At 39.6% G+C, this 14,031-nt stretch overlaps 1 protein-coding gene across 3 annotated transcripts in view; it reads left to right on the top strand.

Annotated features, from left to right (window-relative positions):
• Window positions 1–780: 780 nt before the first annotated feature.
• Window positions 781–14,031, top strand: part of PCNX4 (pecanex 4) — a 55,258-nt gene continuing 42,007 nt past the window's right edge. The window contains exons 1-3 of one of the 3 annotated variants that reach the window (XM_058567043.1): window positions 781–1,808; window positions 12,821–12,968; window positions 13,225–13,969. In XM_058567043.1, coding sequence (XP_058423026.1) covers window positions 13,281–13,969 — 689 coding nt within the window. In that variant the 5' untranslated portion in view covers window positions 781–1,808; window positions 12,821–12,968; window positions 13,225–13,280. Of the gene's footprint in view, window positions 1,809–7,690; window positions 8,916–12,820; window positions 12,969–13,224; window positions 13,970–14,031 lie in introns of those variants that run through there. The other 2 variants (XM_058567044.1, XM_058567042.1) reach the window with 2 other exon arrangements.

Genomic DNA, 14,031 nt, shown 5'->3' on the forward strand with positions numbered 1-14,031 from the left:
TCGGTGCACGCCCGGGGTTCCGAACCCGGGACGCCAGCAGCGGAGCGCGCGCAGCCAACCGCTAAGCCACGGGCCGGCCCTCCAGTCTCTACTCTTAACCACACTACACCGACTTCCTAGCAGTAGCTGATGCTTCAAAGATGCTTAATATGGTACCCTGACCCACGACGACTGGGGTTATGTCTTCCTGCAAAGGGGAAAACATTACGCATGGACCGACAACACATTTCCCTGTCACACCAAACTATCAAAGGTTCTATCTGGAAATTGTGTCCCTGAAGACAAGCATATGTACGTCATTGACACTGCACAGCACACGGTTTTCTTCCACATGCTTTCAATAAACTACAGGTGTCCTCCAGATCGAGTTATATCTTCTTCTTTGTAAACCTTGGCTTTCTTTTAATATTAACACAAAAAAGTTTTTCCCATTATGGTCTGAAAACCTAAATGCTTAAGAACTTGGCCATCATTTCCAGTAAACCCAGAAGAGAAAAAAACAAAACAGGCAGCATTTATAGTTCTGAGATAAGGAGATCCAAACGAGGCAGCCCTCACACCACTCAGGAGTCCCAAGTGTGCAGAACTGCTAGGCTATCAATCAGGTGGGGAAACGCGGGTACCCTGACACCGACAAACCCGCTTCAGAGTTCCCTGACACGAGCCTCTAAGTCATTTGAGACCAATTTAAAGCTCTCAGGGGCCGCCTCGCGGACTTCCGCCCGGCAGCCTGCAAGGAGCGCAGAACAGGGGAAGAAACCAAACTTCGTGGGAAAGCGAGGCGGCGGGCGCGGGGCGCACGGATAACTTGTAAACTAGCAAAACTGGGGACTTTGCGGCCACCGTGTAAAGACTCCCGGATCGGAAAAGAACAGCATTAACAGTCCGCCACGGCTTTTTTTTTTTTTTTTCATTGGAACACGGGTATTTTGCCTTATTTTATTAATAATCAGATACCTTAGCTGCACGTTTCAATGATGGGCATTTTGGTTCCTTGTATTTAAAAACGCAGTTACAAATCCAGTCATGGAAAAAAACTGCAAGGAAGGGGCGATAGCGTGTATACGCAGTTCCAAATCGTCCAAGCCGAACAGGACGTAAGAAGTATCACTTAGAAGCGTTTATTACCGTCAGTGTCGTGGGTGGTGACGGCCACATTGCAGATGTTGTGGGTAATGGAGCTCGCGGGACCCTGAGCGGGTGGAGCCACACGACACTCCAGAGTCGTCAGCCAGACCACAGGGAACAGGACGCTCCCAAAATGGCGGCCGCGAGTCCATCCGCCCGAGAACGTCACGTCACCAGGGCAACGACGCTCTTGCGTAGGGGCGCGGCTCGGGTGAAAGTTCAGGGCTGGCGTTGCGACTTCCTCGCCGCTGGCAGCGTCTAGGCCCAAAGCGAGGCCAGAGCCCGAGCGACTTCACGGCCGCCGCCAGGCGAGCGTTGGCCAAGGCCTGGAGGAAACGAAGCCCGCCCCTGCCCCCGCTCCGCGTCGTCCGGCCGGCGGGAAGGGAAGCGCCCGCCGCGAGCGCAGGCTCGGGGGCGGGGCGAGCCGGGCGCTGGGCCCGCCCCCGAGCGCGTGGGCGGTTGCGCGCCGGCGGTGCCCGCGGGAGTTGACGTTAGCTATGGAAACGCCGAGCGAGCCCGGGCGCGACCGTGGTGAGCGGGTTGCTGGGCCGCCACAGCTTTTCTGCCTCCGCGTTCCGGCCGCAGGCAGCCTCCCGGCGGGAGCGCACAGCCCGGGTTTACCTGCAAAAATGCAGTCCCCGGGATGCCTTCGCCTCGCCTCTTCCCTCGGGTGACTCGAGGTACGTTTGATTCCCGACACCTACCTGGGGACTTCTTGGTCGCCTTAATTTCCAAGCCTGTGTAGAGCCACGTTGTTCTTGCAGTTTTAATTGCCGCAGATTTTTCATTCTTCGTTGTAAAACCTTTAAGTGCGATTATTGAACTTTTTAAGACGTAAGATGAACTCAGTCGCTGGAGGTATCAATCCAGTGTGATTTTAACTTTCTTTCTAAAGACTGCTTGAGCTTGTTGAGTTATAGTATGTTGTTTCTAAGAAACACTTGCGAAATGGAAAATGCCCCTTTGAGCCTTGATTTAGGGAGGGCCTTGTTACCCCAGTAAAGTGTACGAACCATGCGCCTTAGGTGTTACTGTACTCTTTCTTATCTCCCACTAAACCACTTTTGCCCCGAATTGGAACATGAACTCTGATCTGCTCCCTCTCTCCACAAACCTCATTAGAAGTTATTTAGCAGGCCTCTGAATTGATTATCTGCCCTATACCAGTCATTTCTCTCATTCAGCTGTATAATATTAGGTGTTTTTTTTTTTCATTCACTCATTCCTGCAATTAGGGCAAAGACCATCCTTTATATTATTGGGTATCCACTGTCACCCGTGCCAAATCCCTAAACCTTTGTCATAGCATCCAGAGCCAGCCATTTAGTAATTTAACTGTTTGGGCACCCGTCGGCTACTGTTAAATTTCCTACTTAAAGAGCTGCCTACTAGTTATTAACTGCCACAGAAAATACCAGGTCGGGAAACTTTTCTTTTTCTTTCTTTTTTTGTGAGAACTTTATTGAAATAGAATTCACATTCCATACAATTCACCCATTAAAAGTGAACAATTCAGTGATTTTTAGTATAGTCACAGAATTGTGCAACCATTTCTACAGTGATTTATGGAACATTTTCATCACCCGGAAAAGAAGCCCTGTACCCTTTCGCAGTCATTCCCCCACTTCCAATTCTCACACTCCCCACCGGCCCTAGGCAAGTGCTAATCTATTTTCTGTCTTTATAGATTTGCTTATTCTGAACATTTCATATAAATAGAATCATACAATATGTGGCCTTTTATGATTGGCTTCTTTCTCTTAGCATCTGTTTTCAGAGTTCACCCATGTTGTAGCATGTATCAGGTCTTCATTCTTGTTTATAGCCTGATAATATTCCATCGTATGGATATACTACATTTTATTTTATCCTTTGATGGACATTTTTGTTTCCAATTTTTGGCTATTCATGTTTCTGCTATGAATGTTCATGTACAAATTTTTGTGAAGACTTATGTTTTCATTTGTCTTGGGTAAATACCTAGGAGTGGAATTGCTAGATCATATGGTAGCTCTTTGTTTAGCCTTGTGAGGAATTGCCAGACTGTTTTCCAAAGCAGCTGCACCATTTTACATTACCGCTTGAGGGTTCTAATTCCTCCATAAGGTCCCCTCTTTTTGATAGCCAGTCAGTGGATTTGAAGTAGTATCTCATTGTGGTTTTGGTTTGCATTTCTCTAATGAGTAATGACATTGAGCATCGTCTCGTGTGCTTATTGGCCGTTTATATATTATCTTTGGAGAAATACCTATTCAGATCCTTTGCCCATTTTTAAATTGTTGTTTTTTCATTATTGAGTTGTAAGAGTTTTTTGTATATTTTAGATACAAGTCGCTTATCATGTATGATTTGCAAAAATTTTCTCTAATTCTGTGGATTTTCACTTTCTTGATAGTGAGAACCTTTTCATTTAGACACTTTCCCACTTGTGTTTATCTCTTATCAAGGAGTCCTTTGTCATTGCCCTCATGCTGGCTTAGCTAACAAAAGCTTCCTGTTTTGACATTTTGTAGATTCCTCTCAGGCCCACCTTTCCCTGAAAACCCTTTCTTCCAAATTATCCTTCTATTTCTCTAGCCTCAAAATAAAATTCTCTTTCATTTAGCAGTAGCTTGTTGTGATTGAAAAACTGAGTCTGCCACCAACGGATGTTGTGTATCGGTTAAGTCACTTAATATTACTGGTTCTCAATTTTTTTTCTGTAAAATAAATTGATTTCTGGTAATTCATGTGTGTAGTAGATTTCATTCACTTGATACTTGATTTTGAAAGAAAAGCTTGTTAACCAATTTGAATTTATAGTGGTTAAGATGTGTGAGGTGTGGGAAGGGTCGATTAGTATAGAAGCAGAAGCATCAGCTGGCCCTGCTGCGAATTTATGATGCTCTGATGTGACCTTTGGCTATTTCCTACCATCTTAGTTTTCCGTGAGTAATGGAGTGCTATCAATTCATATTCTAGTGTTATACATTTGGGAAGAGGGAATCGTAGAACTGACAACTAATCAGTCCACCTGTGAAACATTGCCAATACTGCAATAAAAAGAACCCTTGAGCTATCTAGTCACCCCTTCCATCCGATCAGTTTTCTCTACAAACCAATTCCTTTGAATTTGCAGAAAACTCTTGGATTCAAAGACCCCCCACCCCAGTCTTGAATTTGAATAAATACTATTTTGTAGATCCAAAGAGATGTTAATATCTCTTTCCTTTTAACTCTTTCCTTTTAACTCTTTTTAGATGCTTGGGTAGATTTTCCTTTCATTGGTAGTGGGAGGAGAGTGCTTACTACATAACTGATAAACTATAACATGAGATATATTTTTCATGTTTAAGCACCAAATGTCTTTCAGAAGGCTCTTCAAGAATTAGGTGTTTGTCTGTGGCATGGCATTTAGTTAAGCTCCCATAGAGCATCTTCAGAATTATAGGGGGTAGCTGTCTTTGCATTTTAGATTCCTATTAGCAGCCTCAACAGTTAGCACTTGGCTATCAAAAAAGTACGCATGTGCATACTTTTTAGAACTGCTCTGGTAGTAACAGGTGTTTTTTTATCCAGTGCAACTGAGAATTAAGTTGTTTCATATTTTGCTTTTTGAGTACTTAGGTGTAGGCCCTTTTGTTTCTTTTCCAGACATGAAGTTTTTTGTTTTCAAAATTAGTAAAGGTGGTGATGCTTGGAAAAGTACAACTTTAGTATATTTCCTTTCAAATTTTTTAAAATACTTCTTACGTGCATGGATGAATGCGTTCTATTCATTGCTCTACCAACAAAGTTTGTATAGACTTTTGGGTTTTTTTTTTTTTTTTTTTTTGGTGAGGAAGAGTGGCCTTGAGCTAACAACTGTTGCCAATCTTCCTCTTTTTGCTTGAGGAAGATTGTCACTGAGCTAACATCTGTGCCAGTCTTCCTCTATTTTGTATGTGGGACACTGCCGCAGCATGGCTTGATGAGTAGTGTGTACGTCCACACCCAGGATCCGAACCAGCGAACCCCAGGCTGCTGAAGCGGAACATGCGAACTTAACCACTACGCCACCAGGCTGGCCCCCTTTATAGACATTTTTAAACATAAGCAGGAATTACTTTTTCTTGACAAGTTTAATTTTATTTAATACTTTTTGGTTATTTATAAACTAACTATATTTCTTGCTTATTCTCTTGATAATGAAAATTAAAGTAATTCCAGAGTCGCTTTTACCAGTAACGATTATTTGAGAGGAAAATGATCTCTGCCCTACTGGATTGTAAACTCCTTTGGGTTAGAGAGCAGCCTTATTACCATCACCTTGCACATTGTAGGTACTCAAAAGTTATTCAAAAGTTTAAATTTGTGGAAAGTACTAATTTATCATTTAGCTATTTCTCTATGAAAGGAAAGATAACACATTTAGTCTATATTAACAACTATCAAAACGTAATCTTTAACCCTCACCAGCATCTTCTAACAGTGCTTCAAGAGGAAGTTAACATAGGGGGGATAAAAAAGGATTGTGATATATGTCAGCATTTATATCCTTTATATAAGTAAAGTTTTTTCAAATTAATAAGAAAAGTGAATACTTCAATAGAAAAAGAAGCAAAGGACATGAAGAGGCAATTTACAAAAAAGATAAACAGCATTTATCAACACAAACGCATATACATATGTGTAATGAATTTTCTCAGAGAGATAGACAATATTCATGAAATAATAATAGGATTCTATAAAAAGGAACATCCAAGGATTAAAGACATGCTCTTAGAAATTAAAAATATGAGAGCAAAGATTTAATAAAATTTGACAAATATATTAGAAAGTAGTAAGTTTCCTGAAAGTAGAACAAAAATAGAGTTGAGGCACAGTGCAGAAGTGCTCGGTACTTGGAACCCTTGTACACTGTTGGTGGGAATGCAAAATGGTGCATCCACTATGGAAAGCAATATGAAGGTCCTTAAAAAATTAAAAAGAGAACTACCATATGATCCAGCAATTCCACCTCTGAGTATTTATCCAAAAGAATTGAAATCAGGATCTCGAAGAGACGTTTGCACCCCTGTGTTCATTGCAGCATTATTCACACTAGCCAAAAAAGTGGAAGCAAACCAGATGTCCATTAACAGATGAATGGATAAAGAAAATGTGGTTTGTATATGCAATGGAATATTATTCAGCCCTAAAAAAGAAGGAAATCCTGTCATATGTGACAACATGGATGAGCCTTGAAGACATTATGGTAAGTGAAATAATAGCCAGTCACAAAAGGACAAATACTGCATGATGCCACTTATATGAGGTATATAAAATCATCAGACTCTTAGAAACAGAGAGGAGAATGATGGTGGCCGGGGGCTAGGAAGAGAAAGAAATGGAGAGTTGCTGTTCAACAAGTACAAAGTTTTAGTTATACAAGATGAATAAGTTATAGAGATCTACTGTATACCATTGTGTCACTAGTTAACAATACTGTATTGTACATTTAAAAATTTGTGGGGCCGGCCCCGTGGCTTAGTGGTTAAGTGCGCGTGCTCCGCTGCTGGTGGCGCAGGGTTCGGATGCTGGGCGTGCACCGACGCACCGCTTCTCCGGCCATGCTGAGGCTGAGTCCCACATACAGCAACTAGAAGGATGTGCAGCTATGACATACAACTATCTGCTGGGGCTTTGGGGGAAAAATAAATAAATTTAAAAAAAAATTGTTAACAGGATAGATCTCACGTTAAGTATTACCATAAAAAAAAAATCCAAATCTAATAGAACAGGAAAAAAAGTGTGGATTCAATGAATGAAATCAACCAATTAATAAAAATAATATGATAGCTTAAAAAAAGTAACCTTTGCTAAACAAAAATCAAACAATTACTAAAACTTCTATTTCTAGGAATTGTATTTGCTGAACTTAGAGAACTATAAATTTAGTATAATCCCCAAAAACTGCCACTTTCTGTTACCTCCTTCTTTGTTTTAAGAGATCATGCAGTATCTTGCATGACTGCTGAGTTCAAGTTTTGGTAACTAAGAATTCCGTCCTAGTACATTGCCCAAATTGATCTGTTTCCTACCCTTCTGGATAGTTCATAAGAAACATGGCTCAGCTTCCAAATAAAGCAACATTTCTATGGCTATTTTGTTGGCCCACTTTCAGACTAGCATATGAAGAAAGTATATGGCCTAAATCAGTGTTGTGATGTCATCTTTATCCCTTAACCTCTCTTTTCATAGGTTTTTTTTCCTTTCCTAAGCCTTGAACCATTTTCCGTTTTAACATGTTGGAGGTAGCAGTCATATAAATGCTTCAACAGTCTTTCAGAGTGTATGCCAAATTCTCATTCAGGGAGTAAGTTTTAATTATTGTGATTCTGCTTTCCATGCTAGTAATCCAGATGAAGATTTACACGATCTCTGTATAGAAATGTGACTGTTGCTTCCTACAAAGAAAATATATTTTAAATATTCCAGGATCTGTAATTAAATTAAAAGTCAAACAGTACCAATTTATCATAATTTTTGCCTTAATAAATTTCTACTATCAGTCGTGTAATCCTTTAATCCTGAAGATATTAGAAAAAATACCCATACTTTAAATCAGTCTTTCAGCAACCTACTTGCCTGTCGAATTTCCCTCATGATTTTTTTTCTTGTGTACCTTTGTTCACGACATTCCTCTTTGATATATTTTTCTAATTCTCCTTGGCTTTGCTAAGTCTTTAAGGTTCTGATTGAAGCCCAGGTCAATGTTTCTCAAAGTAGTTTGCATAAAACACTACACATGTGATCTGTTGTTAGATATGTGGGAAAAATGGGTTCCAGGGTCAAATAAGTTTGAAAAACTCAAATGATACATGTTAAGCAGGTTTACAGTGGTGTTTTTTTTTAACTTCAGAGATGTCTCCAAGCCTTTAGTTTGCTGATATCCATTGTGACTCTTCAAGATGACAGTCTAGTATGTGATTTCTCAACTTCTTTGACCATAGACCCCTTTTCAAGAAACATTCTGTAAGTCAAATAATCCTGTATCCTTCAGCCTTTCTTGTAATATCCAATTAAAATAACTCAGATCACCATCCCAGTTTCCTCCCCCATGCTTCTAAGGCTTCTTGAGGGAACTTACATTCTCTTCGTACTTCTTGTCTGCTCTCGCTTCGTTATTGATTGCTTCTGCCTTATTTCGCCTCTTATGCCTGCTGTTCTACCTCTGCTTTTCTCTCCTAGTATGAACTAGCTCCTCCTCCCTGATAATGAAGGAAATTAGTGTAGCGTAGGACAGGGGGCAAATTGAAATTGGACTTCTGACATGTTAAAATTCTTCAGCCGTTTCCTTCTCCACAGGAGAAACTCAGCCGTGTTTCTCCCTCAGGCACATCCTGCTCCTGTATTGCTTTAGGATGTACTGCTCTAGGCAAAATCTTCTCCGAGCCAATAATACTATCAATAGGTGCCATTATTTATTCCATAATGAAAATAAATGCAGGTAATTTTCCAAACATTTAAAAACTAGGAATAAAGAGTTAATGGGTTTACTGTTTTGAGTGGGCAGGATATGCTGGAAGAAGTTTTCAAAAAAAGTAAATTTTAAACAGCAATATTTAATATTTTTCAACTTTGATCATCTTATTTACACTATGCCATTAATGTATTACATGCCTCTCACCAAGGTATTTTACTAAATAATGGAGAATCAGAAGCATCTCAAGATTGGCTCCTCCTGGTAAATAACTCAATAGTAGAGAAAAGAAATACATGTGGAAAGATAACATGTAAAGAGATGAACAATACAAGAAATAGCCTATGTTGATACATGTTACAAGGTGAGTAATATGAACAAGCAATGTTTTTGATATACAGAGAGAAGAAAGGCACTGTTTAGCCTAAGTGCTCTGCAAAATTTTCAGAAAAGATTAGACTGAATCTTGACAGCTGACTAACATTACTAATTAGGGAAGGGAGGAGAGGACATTCCAGGCAAAGGAGAGGGCATGAGCAGAGGCACTCAGAAGGAAAGGTGCAGGATCTGTTTGCGGGGCATGGGGTTGAGAGTTCTAGAGGATATTTGGTAATTTGAAGAGGTGTCAAAATGTTGTATGTAAAATATACACACACACAAACACAGCCTACTGTGTATGTCTTCTGAAACTTTTACGCCTATACAAACTTTACACAACCATGTATACAAACAAGTGTGTATACTCTTTTTAAATACAAATGGGATCATCAGTGTGTTTATTTTACTTTTCAATATATTGTGGGCATCTTTCCATGTTTCCATATCAACAGTAGACCTTCTTCAGAATATTCTACTGTTTAGAATATAATCACAGAGTATTCCATCGAATTGGTAAGAACATTTAAACTAAACTTTACAAAAGACTCAGTAGTACTAAAAGGTAAATGACTATGGGTAGTAACATGCAGCTAGATATCCTAATTTATAAGGTGTCTTCAGTTTCTGGCTTCGTTTCCCAGTGAGCAATCTCATATTGTTCCTGACTTGCCTCAGTGGAACAGGAGGGGCCAGCTTTTACCTAACCCCCTGGGGAAATTTCGGGTATATCCAGACTCTTCAAAAAGCCCAGGCCAGCCATCCAAGCTCATTTTCCTGTCTGATGGCATCTTCCATAGATAATTGAAATCAGAGTGTGTACCCCCACTCATAGGAGTGTTCCCTTACTTACCTTATGGCTTCTATAGAACAATCATATCAGAATACAATACACTGAGCCTGACATTAGTACAGGAGATAAGCTCATTCAGAGGGGAGGGAGGCAATCTTTCCATTCCCTGATGTTGAGCTATCAGTCACTGACGTTTCCTTTTGCCCTCTGGTCCTGTTATTTTGTGAGCACTTGCAGGGCTATCACATGAAGTACAGCTATGACTTGTTCTGTGCAAAACTAAGACCAATGGCTGGAAGATGTAAGATGGTAGGTGTTTATAGTTTAAAGAACTTCCTGACAGTATAACAAGAGGTGCTCTAAGGTAGTAATTCTTGTTGGTGACCCAAAAACTGTTCATGATACCCAAAACCGTTCACGATGCCCAAAAGCCCTCTCCAGGGCTGATACTGGTTGGGTAGAACTGACTTGCAGAAAGACTTTTTTCCTTCTTCTTTTTTTTGGTGAGGAAGATTGGCCCTGAGCTAACATCTGTGCCAGGCTTTCTCCAGTTTGTATGTGGGACACCGTCACAGCGTGGCTTGATGAGCGGTGTGTAGGTCCGCACCTGGGATCCAAACTGGCAAACCCCAGGCCACCGAAGCAGAGTGTGCCAAACTCAGACCCTATGCCACTGGGCCAGGTTTTTAACTTACTGGAGGAAAGGCTATTTTAAGATGCCTTTAAATTTTTGGTGTGTGATAAGATATAAAGTTTACTATCTTAACCATTTTTAAGTGTACGGTTCAGTGGTATTAAATACATTCACGTTGTGCAAAGTTATCGCCATCCATCCCTGTGACTCTTTTCATCTTTTAAAACTCTATACCCATTAAACAATAACTCCCCATTCTCCTTTCCCCTCAGCCCATGGCAACCACCATTCCACTTTCTATCTATGATTTTGACTACTCTAAGTACCTTGTATAAAAGGAAAGACACAGTATTTGTCCTATTGTGACTGGCTCATTTCACTTAGCATAATGTCCTCAAGGTTTATCCATGTTGTAGCATATTGCAGGATTTCCTTCCTTTTTTAAGGCTGAATAATATTCCATTGGTGTGCAAAATGCATACCACATTTTGCATCCTTTGATGGACACTTGGGTTGCTTGCATGTTTTAATTGTGAGTAATGCTGCTATGAACATAGGTATACAAATATCTCTTTGAGACTCTGCTTTCAATTCTTTGGGGTATATATTCAGAAATGGAATTCCTAGATCATATGGTAATTCGATTTTTAATTTTTTTTTTTTTTTTGGTGAAGAAGATTTGCCCTGAGCTAACATCTGTTGCAAATCTTCCTCTTTTTTTTTTTTTTTCCTTGAGGAAGATTAGCGCTGAGCTAACATCTGTGCCGGTCTTCTTCTATTTTGTATGTGGGACACCGCCACAGCATGGCTGATGAATGGAGCAGGTCCACACCCGGGATCCAAATCTGTGAACCTGGGCTGCTAAAGCGGAGCATGTGGAACTTTCAGCCACCGGGCCGGCCCCCCCCAATTGAGGAACCGCCTTACTCGTTTCCACAGCAGTGGTACCATTTTACATTCCCACCAACGGTGCACAAGGATTCCAGTTTTTCCATGTCATGGCCAACACTTGTTTTCTGGTTTTTTTGATAGTAGTCATTTTAATGGATAATTTGCATTTCCTAATGGTTAGTGATATTGAGCGTCTTTTCATGTGCTTATTGCCATTTGTATATCTTTGGAGAAATGTCTATTCAAGTCTTTTGCCAATTTTTGAATTGGGTTGTTTGTTTTTTTTTTGTTCAGTTTTAGGAATTCCCTAAATATTCTGAATATTAATTCCTTATCAGATATATGATTTACAAATATTTTCTCCCATTTTCTGGTTGCTTTTTCACTCTGTTGATAGTGTCTTTTGATGCACACAATTTTTTGATTTTCGTGAAGTCCAATTTGTCTATTTTTTCTTTTTTTACCTATACCTTTGATGTCATATCTAAGAAGTCATTACCAAATCCAGTGTTAGAAGCTTTTGTTGTGTTTTCTTCTCAGGGTTTTATTGTTTTAGGTCTTACACTTAGGTCCTTGATCAATTTTGAATTAATTTTTGCATATGGTGTAAGGTAAGGGTCTAACTTCATTCTTTTGCATGTGGATACCCAGTTTTCCCAGCACCATTTGTTGCAAAGACTGTCGTTTCCCCATTGAATGATCTTGGTACCCTTGTCAAATATTTGACCATATATGTGAAGGTTTATTTCTGGGCTCTCTATTCTATTCCATTGGTCTGTATGTCTGTCTTTATGAAGATGGCTTTAAACTTAATTTTCATTTTCTAGCCCAACATATGATCCCTGAGGAATCATTTGTTAGCTGATCTTGTGTCAGAAAACTGTTTTCAGAATAAGCTATTGAGTATATCCCAGGAAAAGGAAAAGTTGAAGAGAAGAGAATCCATGTTATTTGATAATTAGATTTTTGTGTCTCTTAAATGAAAATAATCTAGACTAAAGCTTGTACAGGTCCTATTATTGTTTCATACTTTCCTGGTTCTGGTAGATTTCGGAAACTAAAAATTGAAGCATGAAGTGGTTTGCCTGTGGTAACATAACTAATAATAAGCATATACTCTGACGCCTGGAGTCTTTCAATTTCCAGTTTGTTGTTCTTCCTACTCTATGTTGAGCTGCCAATGGCTTTTTTATTGAAATACTACTATTTTAATAGGACTTAACTTTTTAAATTATCGGAAAATCCTAAATTTACTGTAATTGTTAAGTGATGTGACTAACACTTTGTAGTTCCATTTCTCTTTTCCACTTCTATTTCCATTTCAATTCAAGGTAATTATAGAGAATATCCTTATTTTATGGAGCAGGGGTTGGCAAACTACGGCCCACAGGCTAAATCTGGCTCACAGCCTGTTTGGGTAAATACCATCAAGTTTAATTGGCACACCACCTCTTATATCTATTCATGTTTGTATTATCTATGGCTGCTTTTCTGCTACAACAGCAGAGTTGAGTCATTGTAACAGAGACCATATGGTCCACAAGGCCTAAAATATTTACTCTCTGGCCCTTTACAGAAAAACTTTGCTGACCCTTGTAATAGAGGAAAAAGTTAAAAAAACAAACAACAAAAGCTCTCCAGGAAATGATCAGTTAAACCACTGGCAGATTTGAGTTGAGAGTACTGGCTTTTTGAACTTTCCTCTGACCTCAGAATCTAAAAATGTGAGTGAACTTAAGATCTAATTCCAAATACTAAGTTCTAGATAAATTAATAATGAATTTGTTTGTTTTCAAATAAAAAACAATGTAGTTACTATTTGTTTAGTGCCAAGTATGTGTCATGCAATGGGGAGGAGCTAGAGAAGTGAAGTTATAAATCCTGCCCTTAAAGGAACTGAGGAATAAGGTAGAAATCTGGGGATTCCCTCCATGTTTTAAGTATGACATTTTCAAACAGTGACTTTTTTCTTTTTCTTAGAGACTGCTGTGTTACAGAAAAGGATGTGACTTTCAGAATAATCCTGAGTGGGAAGGATGAGTCCAGATGTGCCTCTGCTGAATGATTACAAGCAGGACTTCTTTCTGAAGCGCTTTCCACAGACTGTTCTTGGAGGCCCTCGACTCAAGTTAGGCTATTGTGCCCCTCTTTACATATATGTTAATCAGATTATCCTTTTCCTGATGCCATGGGTTTTGGGTGGAATAGGAACACTTTTGTACCAATTAGGCATCCTGGAAGACTATTACACAGCAGCACTTTCGGGAGGACTGATGCTTTTCACTGCATTTGTCATCCAGTTGACAAGTTTATACGCCAGAAACAAATCGGTGACAGTAGAAAGAATGCTGACCACAGATATCTTAGCAGAGGAAGATGAGCATGAATTTACAAGTTGTGCTGGTGCTGAGACTATCAAATTTCTAATTCCTGGCAAGAAATATATAGCCAATACAGTTTTTCATTCTGTTTTTGCTGGGTTAATATGTGGTCTTGGAACGTGGTATCTGCTCCCAAATAGAATAACTTTGCTGTATGGCAGTGCAGGAGGCACTGTTCCACTATTTGTCTTTGGATGGATGACATTATGTATAGGAGAATATTCATTAATTGTAAACACAGCTACAGAGACTGCAGCTTTCCAAACCCAAGATACTTACGAAATCACTCCTCTTATGAGACCTCTTTATATTTTTTTCTTTGTTTCTGTAGATCTTGCACACAGGTAATAAGCTGTCAAGTACTTTATAACTTGCTTTATTTTTAAGCATACTAGTAAGAGCACTC

Source organism: Diceros bicornis, chromosome 24 (genome assembly GCF_020826845.1).
Source record: "Diceros bicornis minor isolate mBicDic1 chromosome 24, mDicBic1.mat.cur, whole genome shotgun sequence".
Taxonomy (NCBI): Eukaryota; Metazoa; Chordata; class Mammalia; order Perissodactyla; family Rhinocerotidae; genus Diceros; species Diceros bicornis.